Source organism: Crinia signifera, chromosome 3 (genome assembly GCF_055691185.1).
Source record: "Crinia signifera chromosome 3, ASM5569118v1, whole genome shotgun sequence".
Classification (NCBI taxonomy): domain Eukaryota; kingdom Metazoa; phylum Chordata; class Amphibia; order Anura; family Myobatrachidae; genus Crinia; species Crinia signifera.
This window is the reverse complement of record NC_139219.1, coordinates 77,238,248-77,254,404: the sequence shown is the minus strand read 5'-3', so window position 1 is coordinate 77,254,404 and position 16,157 is coordinate 77,238,248. Positions and strand designations below refer to the sequence as shown.

The 16,157-nt window shown below is 41.7% G+C and overlaps 1 protein-coding gene across 1 annotated transcript in view; it reads right to left on the bottom strand.

Annotated features, from left to right (window-relative positions):
* The window catches only part of SOS1 (SOS Ras/Rac guanine nucleotide exchange factor 1), a 137,688-nt gene that overhangs the window by 58,787 nt on the left and 62,744 nt on the right, over nucleotides 1-16,157 (bottom strand). The window contains exon 2 of the mRNA XM_083176061.1: nucleotides 6,241-6,366. Within this exon, the coding sequence (XP_083032187.1) occupies nucleotides 6,241-6,366 (126 nt within the window). The remainder of the gene's footprint in view (nucleotides 1-6,240; nucleotides 6,367-16,157) is intronic.

Sequence of the window (16,157 nt, the reverse complement as noted above, 5' to 3'; positions counted from 1 at the left end):
GTGCACGCAGCAGGTAATGGGAGTCTACAGTTGAATTGCTCTGACACATATATGTATATGTGTATATATATATATATATATATATATATATATATATATATATATATATATATATATATATATATATATATAATTGCATCAAATGCCAAACTCCTGCCATCACATAAAATGTTCAGGTATTCACTTGGCATACTGTTTTTGGCAGGTCTCATTTGTTAATGACAGTGTATGGGCATCGGTACAGATTTCATTACAAGTGGCATCTGTGTGGAAAGCTTTGTAGTACATTGCTCAAATTGTTCCTGTAAATACAGTTCTCTGAAAAAAGACAAAAAAATAAAGACAGATCCTTCTAAAATAGGACGAGACTCCACCTCAGCAAGCTCAAATGCAAAAATCAACTAATACTTCTTTCAGACATACTCCCCAGGATTTCACTCCCGTGTTCGATCCCAGGATTCCGGGTTGATTGCAGGTGCTTGGGATCCGGGAGTGAAATCCCGGGTAGACCTTTTCAGACATACGCTAGTCCCAGGTGGATGCTTGTGCAAAAACCCAACATTTTCATGTAAAGGTCCATACACACTGGCCGAATATGCCCAGCGTGTATAGAGAGCGATGATGAGAATCATCGCTGCGGGGAAAGCCTCTTAGTGCATACATACTGAGTGGCTTTCCCCCTGCGCGGGCGCCGATGGAGGGGGGGGGGGGGTAGGATAGCGTTGCAAAGCCGTCCTGAAAGCCGCTCATCTGCTGGTATAACAGTGGAAGTGGCCACTGAAGATATCCATACTAAGATATCTTTTGTGAAATCTTTAGCCGGGTACGCACTAGCCAATGTGTGTACCCGGCGATACTTGTGACAGCAGGACCTGGCACAGTGCTGGCAAGTGAATACAAACTTGATGATGCCTACAAGGGGGAGAGCAATGGCGGGGGATTGAGGGCCATTCCGCAGAATGGCCGTTGTTAACTGTTCAGTATAGACAGGGGAGGGAATTGAGTGTGAACACTACACTACACCTTCAGTGCACATGGTTTTGTTCATTAGAGAGAAAATTTGCGTTTGCAAGTGAACCAGAATCAGGCCCATTTTATGTACACACACTTAAAGATATCGGTAAACAATATTGTCAGTGAAGTCACCCCCTGTTGACAGCATGCACTGTTGACGATATTGAGCCGTATTCAAGGCGACCGGCAAGAGGGTTAAATGACAGGAATCGCAGAAAACAAAGCGACCCTTGCCGTTTAACCCCGGCACCGGCCGCTCACCCTATTCTACGTTCTCAGCACAGCTCACTGTCGCAGCTCGCAAAAAACATTCAATATACCCCATAGTTATCATTGAGCATGCTGCACAGACGACTGGTGGTCATTAATGATGCGCTGAAGTTTGCATCGTTAATGATAAATCAGGCATATACACCAATTTATTTTTTCAAAGATGTCACTCAGAGGTATGCAATCTATTTTAAAAAGTCATCTAGTGTGTATGAGACTTAATGTGTACCCAGCTTAAAGATATTAGAAATGGGGTTTTCTGTGTACTTTTTATTTTACAAAAGAATGAGGTAGGATATAACATGGGGGCAGCATGTTCCTTACATCCAATTTACTGTAGGTTGCAAAACTGTGCAAGTTAGTTTAGCCGGCCTTTAGCATGTATAACATCAGTTCCCACCAGTAGAGGGTGCTATCACACTATTTCAGAACAACAGTATGATTGGAGGAACATATTTTGTGTTAGACATTTTAATAACAGGTAAATCTCAAATGCAAGCTACTTTTTACAATACTAGCTTCACCCTTGGCTTTGTTTATTCATGTTTAATGCAGTCCGCAATGTTACTGCAGAGACTCCCTTTCTACAATACTGTTTTGCCTTGAGTACAAATATAGCGATCTCTGCTGGTACTGACTGGAGAACAGGCTACATAGAGCTTTCCATCCCAAAATCAACCAGCTCTCAGAGCCACCCTTTACTGGGAATTAGAAGTCTCAAACAGGAAGAAAACGTTATTGGGAATTAAAAAGGAATCTAGGGTATAAATACATTTGTACCTTTTCAGCATCCTGTCTATGTAGCAGCCTTTAGAACATTTCTTTGAAGAGATTTAACTAAAGTTGGCCATACACTTGTGCAATTTTGTCTGATTTAATCAGATTTTGACGCATAAATCGAATGAAAAGTGTCAGATTCTCAAGTGTTTTACCTCCAATTCGATGTACAATCCAGTGTGTATGGGATTGGAGCCCCTAGATCGCGAGTACTGCATTATAGATTGATCAGACAGCAGCCCTAGCTGGGAGTTCATGGGATAGCTCATATGCAAAAGGACACATACGATATATCGCATGTGATCCAGCCGCCAGGTCATTTGCCAGGGTATCGCAGGCTATACCTCGTGTATGGGGGCATTAAGTTATGTCCCATTAGGCAGATTCAAGTTTCTCATCAGTATTAATGGCACACCAAATTTCAAGGTTACAAAATGTGCAGTAATCCTGATTATCCAAGATTATTTAGTAATTACACTGCTTCTTCTACATGCATGACAGTGTTTATAGAATTGTACTTTCCTAGAATTGAACTCCTCCACCAACATATAATTGTTAATAGAATACAGTCTGCTGGCAGACCTCCCATCCTCCGTGGAACCAGATCACACTAGCATCACTTGGAAAGAAATATACTGGGTACACAAGTAGTCCCCTCCCCAAACAGAACTCTCACTAACATCACCATTTGCAAAGAAATGTACTGGGTGAGCACAGCACTAACCAGTGCCTTCCCCACATAGGCCTGCTGCATCTACTCCAGGTATATAGAGCAAAACTGCCTCAGGTGTATCTTATACCCTAAATACATACACATATAATGTATGTTCTCAGTGTTATATATCGTCAGTGTCATATACAGGTTGTATAACAGTATTAGTAAAGCCATTTTCTTCCTAAAGTGCACCCTGTTGCTGTTTCTATCTATTTCTTCTGATTCGAAATACATTTTATTGTAACTTATATTCTAAATAAAGGAATTTTATTTCAATAATGCTATGTCTATTATTATACAAATTCCTATAATGATATACCAATGCCTATAATGATATAGCATTTTTTTAATGCCTATAATGATATACTGTAGCTTTTTGAAGAACCCCCCCCCCACTATATATATATATATATATACACACACATACATACATACATATATATATATACACATATACATACATACACATACACACTTCTGATTTAGACACTATAGGAATTGTTACAATTATCCACATAAATGAAACACTGAAATCATAGGGCTAAATTATATACCATATGTATTATTGTATAAATCATATTCTGGAATACCCTTGTTCTAGCATCCACTAAGCCTTTGAGAGGGACAGAATAAAACCTTAGCCCACCACTTGAGTGGACAACTCTTCACTTTGTAAACATGGACCCCTGCTTCACTTGCCATGCTTTCAGCAAGGTGGCTTACTGTACTAGGCACTTTTTACCATCCATGTGGACTCTAATTGTAAAGAAAAAGTATGAAAAAGTTTACAAAAAAAGATTAATACCACTTTCACATCGCAAAATGCAGGGTCGCACCTCATTTTAGTCATGATGTAATGCAACTAAAACACACAGGGTTTCATTTAATATATGACACTTGTATACCCGTGTGTGACTGAGTTTCTGAATCTGTACACAAAGTGCTGCAATATCAGATCAAACAATAAATATCGTTATGCATCTTTGTTGCAATGCAATGTATTTAAAACAATTTTCAGCAAAAAAGGCACCCAATGTTGGCACAGTTTTGCATGTGACCTGGCGATTCAGTCACGTAATATTTGTGTACGCACAAAGTTAAAGCAATGCCATAATTAACCATAATTGCACACAGATTGTTTCATCAGAATCATGGGTATCCTTAAAACATGGACAGTTAGAATGCTTTGAGAACCACTGGGTTAAAAGATATACAGACATACTGGACATTATGGAGTCAGCAGGCTGGAGAAGTGTCGGCAGATCTCACAAATGCCTGAGCAAGGAGTTCAAGTTCAATAAAAATGGACAAAGTGGTCACGTCTGAAGCAGGAAAAGAGGAGTTACGTACAAATGTGTCCTAATACATCATATTTGCGTCAAGAAGCCCCTTTAAAAGACATCAGGTCCCATGCTAGTGTTGAGCATCTTTTGTTGCAGAAAATAAGTCTTCATTGCAACACGCTGCTGCTAAAATGCACCATGAGACTGTGCTAATTAATATGATAAGCCACTTGTATATCTGTGTCCGACTGAGTCTCTGATTCTGTATACAAAGTGCTACAATGTACCAGCTGCAGCTTTTTTCCAATACAAGATCTGTTCTGCTCCACATACAGACAATATACAGCTGTCATTTCAAATTAATCAGCAGAGTCTGCTGGTGCATCCTAGTCGCATCGCATTGCTACCAAGATGCATTTCCAGCAAAAAAAAAATATTATTATTATTAAAAGACTTATGACGCTGCCAAAGTTGCATGGGATTTGGAAATCACGCTGCAAGATGTTTTAGGACAGATGTAGGAGGAAGCAACAGTATATTCGGTACTCTTTACTTAGATGGGCGCCCGTCGTGGTGATCGCGGGTACATTTATGTGTGGCCGCGACGCGACCGACGCGATGCCCGCGATTTCCCATTGAAACCCATGTTAAACATGGAAATCGTGTCGGTCGCGTCGCGGCCGGCCATAAATGTACCCGCGATGCCCGCGACGCGATGCTCCCGATTTGCCATAGGAATCCATGTTAAAAGGCCCGATGGACACGATTTTAGTGTTAAATGCCTCAATGGACCCGATTTGGCCATAGGAATCAATGTTAAATGGGCCACAGAGCCCAAATAAGCACAATTAACCCTTAAATGTCCCCCCAAATTTTTAACGCCACCCCACGATCCACGCCAACCCGAAGCGTGGCGAGCGCAGCGAGCCCGCGAGGGGCGGCGGTACGCATCCTCCGACCTTTTCATGCCCTACTATCCACTAGGGCGTGGAGTGAGAATAGAATAGTGTGGCGAGCGCAGCGAGCCACCGAGCCCGAAGCGTGGCGATCGCAGTACCGCGTAGGACGCGTACCGCCGTATCGGAGGACGCGTACCGCCGCCCCTCGCGGGCTCGCTGCGCTCGCCACGCTTCGGGTTGGCGTGGATCGTGGGGTGCCGTTAAAAATTGGGGGGGACATTTAAGGGTTAATTGTGCTTATTTGGCCTCTGTAGCCCATTTAACATTGATTCCTATGGCCAAATCGCGGGCATTGAGGCATTTTACATGAAAATCGCGCTCAATCAGCCTTTTTAACATTGTTCCCTATGGGAAAATCGCGGCCATCGCGGGTAGCAGATTTTTATGTACCCGCGATTTACCCGCGATGACCGCGATTTTTACCCCCGACGCCCGCGATTTCAATCGCGGGCGCCCATCTAGGTAAAGAGTACCGTATATTCTACTGAAACACACAGTAGGCCTCTCCAGTAGATCTAGTATAGTTATATTAAGTGGTAGTTACCGGTTTTCAGAAAAAGGTCAGAGCATTTTGTAATATGTATAACCTTGCATCAATATTACAGTTTATTGTGACCTTCACCTAAATATATTTTGGCAAGTTGCGAAGTTGCTCAGCTAATATATATATATATATATATATATATATATATATATATATATATATATATATATATATATATATATAGTCCCTTTATACCATGTATGCACCAAATGAACACATTAGGTATAGCACCATTATTGAACATGTACAATGATCATAGTCAATGACTGTGCATTTTTCACCAGTCCAAGTCATCTAAATCAATTGCCATTAAATGCACGAATGTGGTCCATGAGCCTAGTAACCATCTTTTGTTTGATTCATACAATTATGGGTAACGTGAGCAGAAATTATATAAGCGGGCTGGGTGATAAAAAGGTCATCTTATGCACACACCAAATGTATACACATCATTGGATTCCATGCGGCACACAATGCTATTTTTATGCTACGACAAATTCACGGCTATTGTGGAACATGCAGAAACGGGACAGTTCCAAATGTTATTGCTGCAGACTACGAAGGACCTGGGTGGCTTTTTGTATGTTTAAAACCACTGTCACTGGAAATAGAATAACATGCAGTACTTTTAAGTGGCATCTTTATGAGCAGATCAATATATGAAACTATTTTGAGTACCTCAACATCCAGGACACTGCGGGGCTGAGCTTGGCAGAGCATGCTAAGCAACTGCAGAATTAACTCTTCAACGTACTGGAGAGCATCCTCGGCTGATGAGAGGTTGGGATGGACCTGTACTTGAACCTGTAGGGATGAAAATAGCAAAGTCAATGATTTAGCGGATTAGAATTATGGAAAATGCAAGGTCCACTTTCCAGAACCTGCCAATCTTACATTTTGTTTGCTAAATTCCTAGAAAATGAAAATGGTACTTGTGTAGTTTCACGGTGCTACTTCCGGGTGTACGCTCGCCACGAAATATATCAAAAAAAGTAACTTAACTCCATGCCAACATGGATAGTTCATACCCCCACTATCCATGTTGGCATGGAGTTGATTTTAAATAGCGTGGCGCCGTGAAACTACACAAGTACCATGAAAATATTCAATAACGACAAGTAACAATGAACAAAAATGCATATATATATATATATATATATATATATATATATATATATGCATTTTTGTTTATTGTTACTTGTCGTACTTGAATCTCTTGAGCTGTACGGACGTATCTGCTGACTTATGCTGAATTGTCTTGACAAAGGCCCTCTAGTGGCCGAAACGTCGACTGACTGCCTGCAACAGTAAGGTTTATTATACCCTGCAAAAAAAGTACCATTAAAATTGTTACATTTGATTGGTGAGTGCTCTTCGTGGATCATTTGATTCTACCCCAGTACTATAGTTGGAATATCCTAGCAATATTCTGTAGCTGAGCACCCCACACGCTGACTTGGGCTGGCCGTGAGTGCGGATTCCCCCTGCAATATATATATATATATATATATATATATATATATATATATATATATATATATATATATATATATATATATATATATATATATATATATATATATATATATATATATATATATATATATATATATATATAGAAGGATAAATATAGCGGCACTCTCGGGCTTAAACAAATAATCACTCTTGAAACGAGTTCACTTCAACGTTTCGGTCTTTTTATTTTAAGACCTTCATCAGGAAATATATATATATATATATATATATATATATATAGCCACAATAGTGTTATAAAGCGCCCAGATATTAGAACCTTCTGGTATATCAATGTCTTTCCATATTCTGTATACACATAAGTAATAATAATAATAATAATAATAATAATAAATTCTCTATATGTAATAAAACATATATTAAAATGCAAAATGACAAACATTTTTCAGTGATTCCTTGTAGCGAGAATTATTTTTCATAGATGAAACATGTACCCAATACATTTCGTCCCACAGGGAGACTTCATCAGGGGTGTTTTTTATATACAAGAATCTTTCAGGTTCCTTTTATTAAGAACTCACAGGTCTAAAAGGCCGGAGCCTCAATAATCTAAGACAATCCGTCAGGTACTCTCTGTATATGATGTGGATCTTACATATAAAGCATCATGAACTCTCCTCAATAAGGAGGTACCAGGTATGTACCGATCTTCTAGGGTTAAACTGTATAGTTTATAATCAATATTTTAAGCCTTGAAATTAATTTGAGGTGCACCACTACTGAGACAAATCTTGCTCTTTCCCCAACTCTAGTTTATTATCAACCAAAGATCTTTTAATGGTGGTTTTAAAGGGGACCACATATAAACGTGAATCAGCCACATCAAAAATGGTGGATAATCAAATTCCCTCAGGAGTTTTTATATAGTGGAGTAGACAATCCTTCCTGGCTCTCAGTGTGTGTCCTCCTCAGTGAGCTGCCTGCAAGTAATATATATATATATTGCACCAAAGCCAAACAAGATATACTATAATTATTATATGGGCCTGATTCAGAGTTGTATGCAACTAATACCAGAGCCATCGCAAACTCATTCGCAACCACTTACACATTCACAATTATCTCTAGATGAAAGGGTAGTCCTATGGCTGCACAGACTGGACACAGCAGTTGCGACAGGTGCATTAGGTTATTGTACATATCGGCCCTTATTCTGGTTCACTCGCAAAGACAAATTCCTTCTCAAATGGACAAAACCATGTGCACTGCAGGTGGGGCAGATGCAACTTGTGCAGAGAGAGTTAGATTTGGGTGGGGTTTTACTGCAAAGCGAGATCTATATTGCAGTGTAAAAATAAAGCAATCAGTATTTTCCCTGCACAGAAACAAAATAACTAATCTCTCTACAAAAGTTACATCTGCCCCACCTAGCCGCTATCATTGCACCTGCGACTATTTACGGATGTGACTGTTGTTTCTCGATGCAATTGCAGGTTCACAGGCATGTAGGCATGTCGCAGCCATGATCCATAATAAATACATTGTTTGACCGCCGGTGTGACTATTCACACCAAAGCACATTAAGCCGCTACCACGATGCCGGCACAGTGCAGTTGTTTCTGTATAAATGCCATTGTCAATGTATGATAAGCTAAACATCTACGGAATGTAGAGGGGAATTAATATGGTGTAACAATTTACCCTTATTTTTATCTTTTGAAGACAACGCCCTCTCATGTCATTGGCCAGCTGGATTAGCTTCTTCGAGAGGTAAGTGAACATAAAAAGTGTGGAAAAAAATACAGTAGAGATCCTTTTGAGAAACCATTTTCAGAGAACAGGTAACTACAGGGCTATTCTTGGCTCATAAAGAGCCCCTTTCACTTGCACATTAGGGAGGGAGGCATTTTGGCCCTTATTCTGGTTCACTCGCATAGGAAAATTTCTTCTCATGTGCACAGCAGGTGGGGCAGATGTAACTTCTGCAAAGGGAATTAGATTTGGGTGGGGTTTTACTTCAAAGTAAGATCTATATTGCAGTGTAAAAATAAGCAGTCAGTATTTTCTCTGCACAGAAACAAAATAACTCACCCAAATCTAATTCTCTCTACATCTGCCCCACCTGCAGTGCACATGGTTTTGCCCATTTGAGAAGGAATTTGCCATTGCGAGTGAACCAGAATAAGGGCCATAGGCTCACAGCTGTTGGCAGATATATGCCCCGAAAACAGAAATGACCTGCCTGCATTTTTACAACCACTGCCCGTTAACACCTTCAAATGGTCACTTCCTGTCAATCACTTCGCAATGAAATCCTCACTGTGAATAGCACAATCCCGACACATATGCACCATGCCGATAATCACTTATGTGCGTGACCATGGGTCATAGCGTACAATGCTGAATCCGGCCATATATGTGCAAGTTATTGCAGTGCTACTATGACATCTCTGTGTACTCTGAGATGCTGCAACAGCTAACAGTTTCATTACACAAATGTGTCCACATACATCTATCCTCCATACCATATAAGTCCCATAAACAAACATGTGAAATCCACGTGCCACTGGATGTAGACTATTAGGTAGACAGTCAGTAGGTTGACAGGGTCAAAAGGTCAACGCATGAAAAGGTCGACATGAGTTTTTCACCTTTTTTGTGAAAATGTCAACGCCTGTCAATAAGGACCCCCAGTAAGCATAACTTTTACCCTAACATGGCTAGCTGCGCTCCGCACACTTTGCAGTTCACATGGATGGTAAAGTATGAAAAAGCCCCCAAAAAATAAAGGAAAAAAAAAAAAAAAAAAAAACTCAGGTCGACCTATTGACCAGTGATCTTTTTGTAACTTTCTTTTTTTTTTTTTAGATAGTGTCATATTTGCAAAATGGCTGAACATCCAGCTGGTCTATATTCAGTCTGCAACCAGCGCTGCATCTGTATAAGGAAGGGCACCAGTGTAACGTAGCATTCCGTATGCAGACACAGTCACAGTTACTCACTGAATATAGACATGCTGCATATCATTTGAATCACCAGAATCCACTTGTGCTATGTTTTGTAAATTAGATGCTATTTAACAGGGGAAAAAAAAAATAGAACATTTCAGCTCATCATATATATTGCTATATACCTGTAAAGCCCCGTACACAAGGGGGGGGGGATATCGCTGAGCGATATATCGCTCAGTGTCCCGTTTGCATCAGCGACCAGAGATGGTCGCTGATTAAAAAGAAACTGCCGGGTGAGCCCGGCAATGGAAATCAGCTGGTCGCAGGAGCATGTTCCTGCGACCAGCGATCACTACGGGGAGAAAACGGGAGCGCGCAATATGGTCGGTCAGTGACCATATTGCCAGCGATATTAGACATAATCGCCCCCGTGTGTACACAGCTTAAGCTGATCATAAGCTTCCCTGTGTCTGTGGCTTCCAATTGGTCCTCCCGCTTACCCTCCCCTGCCCACCAGTGTATCTCAGGAAAAGAAAAAAAAAAAAGAGCGCACAGTGGTTGTTCAGAATGATTCAGGCTGAGTATCCCTTATACAAAATGCTCGGGACCAGAAGCATTTTGCATAACAGAATATTCCGTATTTTGGAATATTTTTATATTTGAATGAGGTATCTTGAATTTATGTTGTATAAGCACATCAAAACACATGAAATACACACAAATATATTTTATTTGTGCATGAAATAAGGTTTTAAAGTATGAAAAAGTTTGTGTACTATCTCAGGCACTGAATTTGAATGCCAAGCAATCATATCCTTGCACATATTAAGTGCCAGTGGGATGCAGTTTAAATCCCGGCGGTCGGGATCCCGGCGTTGAGAATCTCGACCGCCGAAATCCCGACACTTTCTCCCTCCGTGGGTGTCCACGACACCCCTGGAGGGAGAATAAATTAGCGTGCCGAGCGTAGCGAGGCACCGTACCCGTTGCGTGGTGAGCGCAGCGACCCCGCAAGGGGGGGGGGGGGGCGATCCACGTCCCCACCCCCCCCCTTGTCGGGATTCCGGCGTCGGAATTTTGAACGCCGGGATCCCGACCGTCGGGATTTCATACTGAATCCGTGCCAGTTACATGTTATTTCCCCAGTAGTGACAGATGTACCCAGTAGGTTTTAGGGTACTTGTGTATTATCACGGCGCCCCCGATATGTGATCGCGCGATTTTTCATCGCATCGCATGCCATACGCCCGATGCGATGCGATTTTAGCCCCCTATGCAATGAAAAATTGTATAAGCACCCTAATGGGTGCTTACAATGTTAAATTCACCCCCACGCCACCCCCCCCCCCCAGTATAAACGTGAACCCGAAGCACAGCGAGCCCGCGAGGGGCGGCGGTACGCGTCCTCCGACCTTTTCATACACCCACTATCCACGTCGGCGTGGAGTTGATTCTATAAAGTGTGGCGAGTCACCGAGCCCGAAGCGTGGCGAGCCCCGCGAGGGGACACGTATACCTGTGAAGTTATGCGCGGGGCTCGTCACGCTTCGGGCTCGGTGGCTCGCCACACTTTATAGAATCAACTCCACGCCGACGTGGATAGTGGGGGTATGAAAAGGTCGGAGGACGCGTACCGCCGCCGCTCGCCACGCTTCGGGTTCACATTTATACTGGGGGGTGGCGTGGGGTTGCATTTAACATTGTAAGCCCCCATTAGGGTGCATATACAAGTTATAATCGCATCCCATCGCATTGTATGGCATTGTACAATTTTAAAATTGTATGACATTAAAGAACATCGCGCGATATCGCATGCCTTATGGTATGCGATGGGCGCCGTGATACTACACAAGTACCGGTTTTAGCAAAAAAAAATACAAGTACATTTTGGAGACTATGGTTTTCGGCATAATTTGAATAAGAGATATTTGGATAAGGGATATTCAACATTCATATATAATATTGGGTAGTTTTTACCACTTAGGAATGCAGCTAAGTTGACAAGAGCCTCATGGTTTATGTTGTTCCTAAAGGTAACACAACTAAATGCTGTTTGTACATCCCTGTGTGTGGTTTTATGGTTACAACGGTCTTCTTACAGAAGGTCATATGACCAGCTTTAGTTCCAGGAATGCTATTTTGCTCTATCATAAGTCTGCTCAGTAAACCAAGAAAACATGCTACATAAGCAAAATTCTACTACAATAGGCTTATCTCTAGAAGCAGTGTGATGCTCTTGCTGACAGCTGTTCTGTGACTTGGGTACAGAAAAAGAAGAAAACATAGTTGCCATTGTTTTTCACTGCTTTAAGAGTAATAGCTTAAAGAGATTTGTCATTATTAATGTTACTATTAGTAAGTAGTCTCCCACTATTTACAACTCATCATGGTAATCTGCCAGATACAGAGAATCTTGAAAGCCTGCAGAAATGTTGTATATTTTGTTTAGCCATTAAAGAGGGACCAATAAATGATTGTTCTACTGACACAGGTATCACACTCACTCAGGGTCATGGGATGCAAAATAGTAAAGTGGTGCTAGCTGCATTCTCAGTTTAGTACATACACAGAGATATAAATGGATAAGTCATTCCTAGCTGTATCCAGTCAAGGGGACACGTGCCGGGCGGACTGCCCTTAGTTTGGGGAAAACACGGAGATCCACGATACAATTAGTGCCGAAGAAACAAAATTTTTCCTTGATAATTTTTTTCTATTTTGGTCTATCCAATCTGGTGACTCGAAAAAATAAAAAATAAATCAGAAAACAAAACAGAGTGAGACCTGGGAGTTTTCAATGATCGCAATGAAAACGGGGCTGTTTTCGGGGATTTGGTTTTACCTGCCTCAGGCAGGTGAAACTCAATCCCCATTAAGATGACAAACAGTTTAGCATTAAAATTGGCTTGATAGTCAAAACTAGATACAGATGCATACAAACGTAGAATTTGATGGCATATAAGAACCACATCGCTAAACTAATCTGCCCATTAGGATATTAGTGTAATACCCCTTTCACATTACAAATGCCGGGTCGCACCCGGGATTTGGACGCGGGTCCGTCACAGGAGTGACTTGGCATTTGCGAAATGAAGCTCCACTCCATCCCCTCCATTCTAAACTGCTGTGTGATGCACGGCTTTCCGGCCGTGCGGGGTTTCGCTGCCCGGCAGGAGCCGGAGTGTGTGAAATAGCCCTTACACTGACTAATACAGCACATTGATTGAAGACGACATTTCCAAATGTAGTTAAATAATACCTGCTTTTAACTTGAATCAGCCTATACATGCAATTGGTGGCAAGACGGGAGAACAGCAGAAGCTATCTGCAAGCAGGGGGCTAATATCTCAGTCCTGGTTAACTTTCTGTACTTTGATCCACACCGAAGAGGCATATCTACCACCCTAGCCTCTATTCAAAACCTCCTCTCCTCCTATTGATGATTGGCTGTGCACCATAAGTGACTGATGATTTAAGAACTACACGAATGACTTAAGGGCCGTACACACGTTTGGATTTTTGGCCATTTTCGATTCGATTTTGCTTATAGGAGCAAAATCAGATCGAATCCTGTAAGAAATCGTTTCGGTTTGTTGTTCCTTTCGATCTAAATTCGATGCGCGCTCCCGTTTTCGCCAAATCGAACAAAAAAATCCTCTATGCAGCAAAGGAAATCTCGAAAGGGATCTAGTAAATCGAATGTGTTTTTGTTGTTTTCGATTGGAATTCGATTCGATTTCGATTGAGCATTAGATATGAGTCATGCAGCCACTCCCCTGCCTACCATTTTGGTTTCTCACTTTTTTTAAAGAAGGTTGCAGATCGAAGGGATATAGAAAGTAGAACGAAATCGAATCGATTGCACAAGTGCAAATCGAATTTCACATCGAAGGAAAAATCGAAAGGTGGTGGAGGGGGGGAATCGAAATCGGATCTACATCGAATCGAAATCGATTCAAAGTCGATGCGTGTGTACGGCCCTTTAAAGGAGTCAACAAGATTGCAGTCTTATAATACCCCTTTCACACCAGAAATGCAGAGACCAACCCGGAAATTAAATTTCAGGGACATGCAGGGACATTACCGGGTTGGGACCCATTCACACATGCTTTTAAAGCAGGGACAACCCGGGTCGGCACCTTTCACACTGAACCCGGGATAACCCTGCATTTCTAAGAGAATATCATTGAAAGTGGCCTTTTTTAGGCCCACAAAGATGAGGTAATAAGGCAGAGGGGTAAAGGAAGAGAGAGGGAGGGCCTTTGCAGACTTTCAGCAGTGAAACAGCACTGCTGGGGTATGTGGTGCCACAGAGCTTGCACAGTGTCTTCCTGTATATTGTGCAATTGCCAATGCAGACATTCTTGCCTTTCAGGGGGTTAAAACGAACTTCTGGGGTCTGTGGTGCCACAGAACAGGCTACTCTATTAATGAGCCAGTGCAGGGTGTATTCACGATGATCTCCAAAAAAATAGATAGAAGTCAGGTTTTACATTTGATAAAAGATATTTTTTGCGACGCTTGAACTTTTCTATCAATGTTTAATAGAGTTTGTGTTGTGTGTGTTATTTAGATGAACTAATAAAAGTCATGTCTTAATATCTGTAATTTGAACACGTTTCCCTGAGGTTGGTGAGTGTACCCACCAAAGTCCTTTCTCTCTTCCTTGGATCCATTAACTCTATCTGTTAATTGACTCTAGGGTGCACCACTGACAGTCACAATTTGGCACTCAAAATTCAGATTCCAGTGCTGTGTTACCTACATAGGCGCATGTCCTGAATTGTCAATAACCCAGGGTCTACACAAAATTAATTTCACAAGTCCCGTGCACTTTGCCTTCTACCTCTGGACTTTCTAAGAACAATGCTTTCTGGAAATTGCCAGGTCATGTACCTATCAGACAAGCTTTCTATCCATTCTGCTATGAGTGAGAGATTTACAGCTAACAATCAGAAAACTGTGATGCACATGTTCATATTGGCCATTATTCAGATCTGATCAAGTACACATTTGTTCTCAAAATGGGCAAAACCATGTGCACTGCAGGTGGGGCAGATGTAACATGTATAGAGAGTTAGATTTGTGTGAGTTATTTTGTTACTGTGCAGGGTACATACCGGTTGCATTATTTTTACACTGCAAATTAGATTTCAGTTTCAACACACCCCACCCAAATTTACCTCTCTCTGCACGTTACATCTGCTTCACCTGCAGTGCACATGGTTTTGCCCATTTTGAGAACAAATTTGTACTGGATTCAGATCTGAATAAGGGCCATTGTTATAATCCACAAGTTTACGAAGTCAGTCCTCAGGACCCCCACACATTGCATGTTTTGGAAGTCTCCTCACAGAATCAAGTGCAATAATGAGCTCCACCTGTGGATCTTTTAAAATGTGTCAGTTATACCACTTTCACACTTGCAAAAATATCCTGGGTTTTTGCACATGAAAGCGCATCAACCCGGGATTTAGTTCAGTGTGAAAGGGTCTTGAAAAAATATCCCGGGATGACCTGGGTAGATTCCGGATTCGACCCGGGATGAAGTCAGTGTGAATGGTCCTGTACCCGGGATTGGGTACACGGGACTTTGAAAAAGCTGCTGATTGGAGCTTTCTTGGGATCACAAATGCTTATGTCATCTTTCAGAGCCCTGGGGTCCAATTCTAATGACATGCATATGTATTTGCAGGGATTTCCCAGGATCAGTGTGAATGGGGCTGTCCCGGGTCGATCCCAGGTCTGAGTGCAGTGTGAAAGGGTACATTCCCAGGTAGAGATCCGGGAAGCATCCGAGAACACATTCCCGGTTATGACCCAGCTCTGCGAGTGTGAAAAGGGTTTTAGTAATTAGTGCAAGTCAGAGGACCTGGAAAACATGAACTGTGTGGGCTCCTGAGGATCGAGTTTGAGAACCACTGTATAATCTAATTGCATTTGGCTGATCTCAAAATCTGCAAGAATTCCTACCAAATGACTCAAAATGCAGCTGATCACCAAATCGCCTGATGCAGTAGTCAGTGAAGCTTATCGGACAGCAGATCAGGCGCTACTGAAGACTTAAATGTTCAATGCTTAGCCAGCTTAAAAAATGGGTAGGACCAGCAATTCCATATATTGACTGAGGGGTCAATGTGTGCTGATATTTCTGACAGCTGTAAATACCAG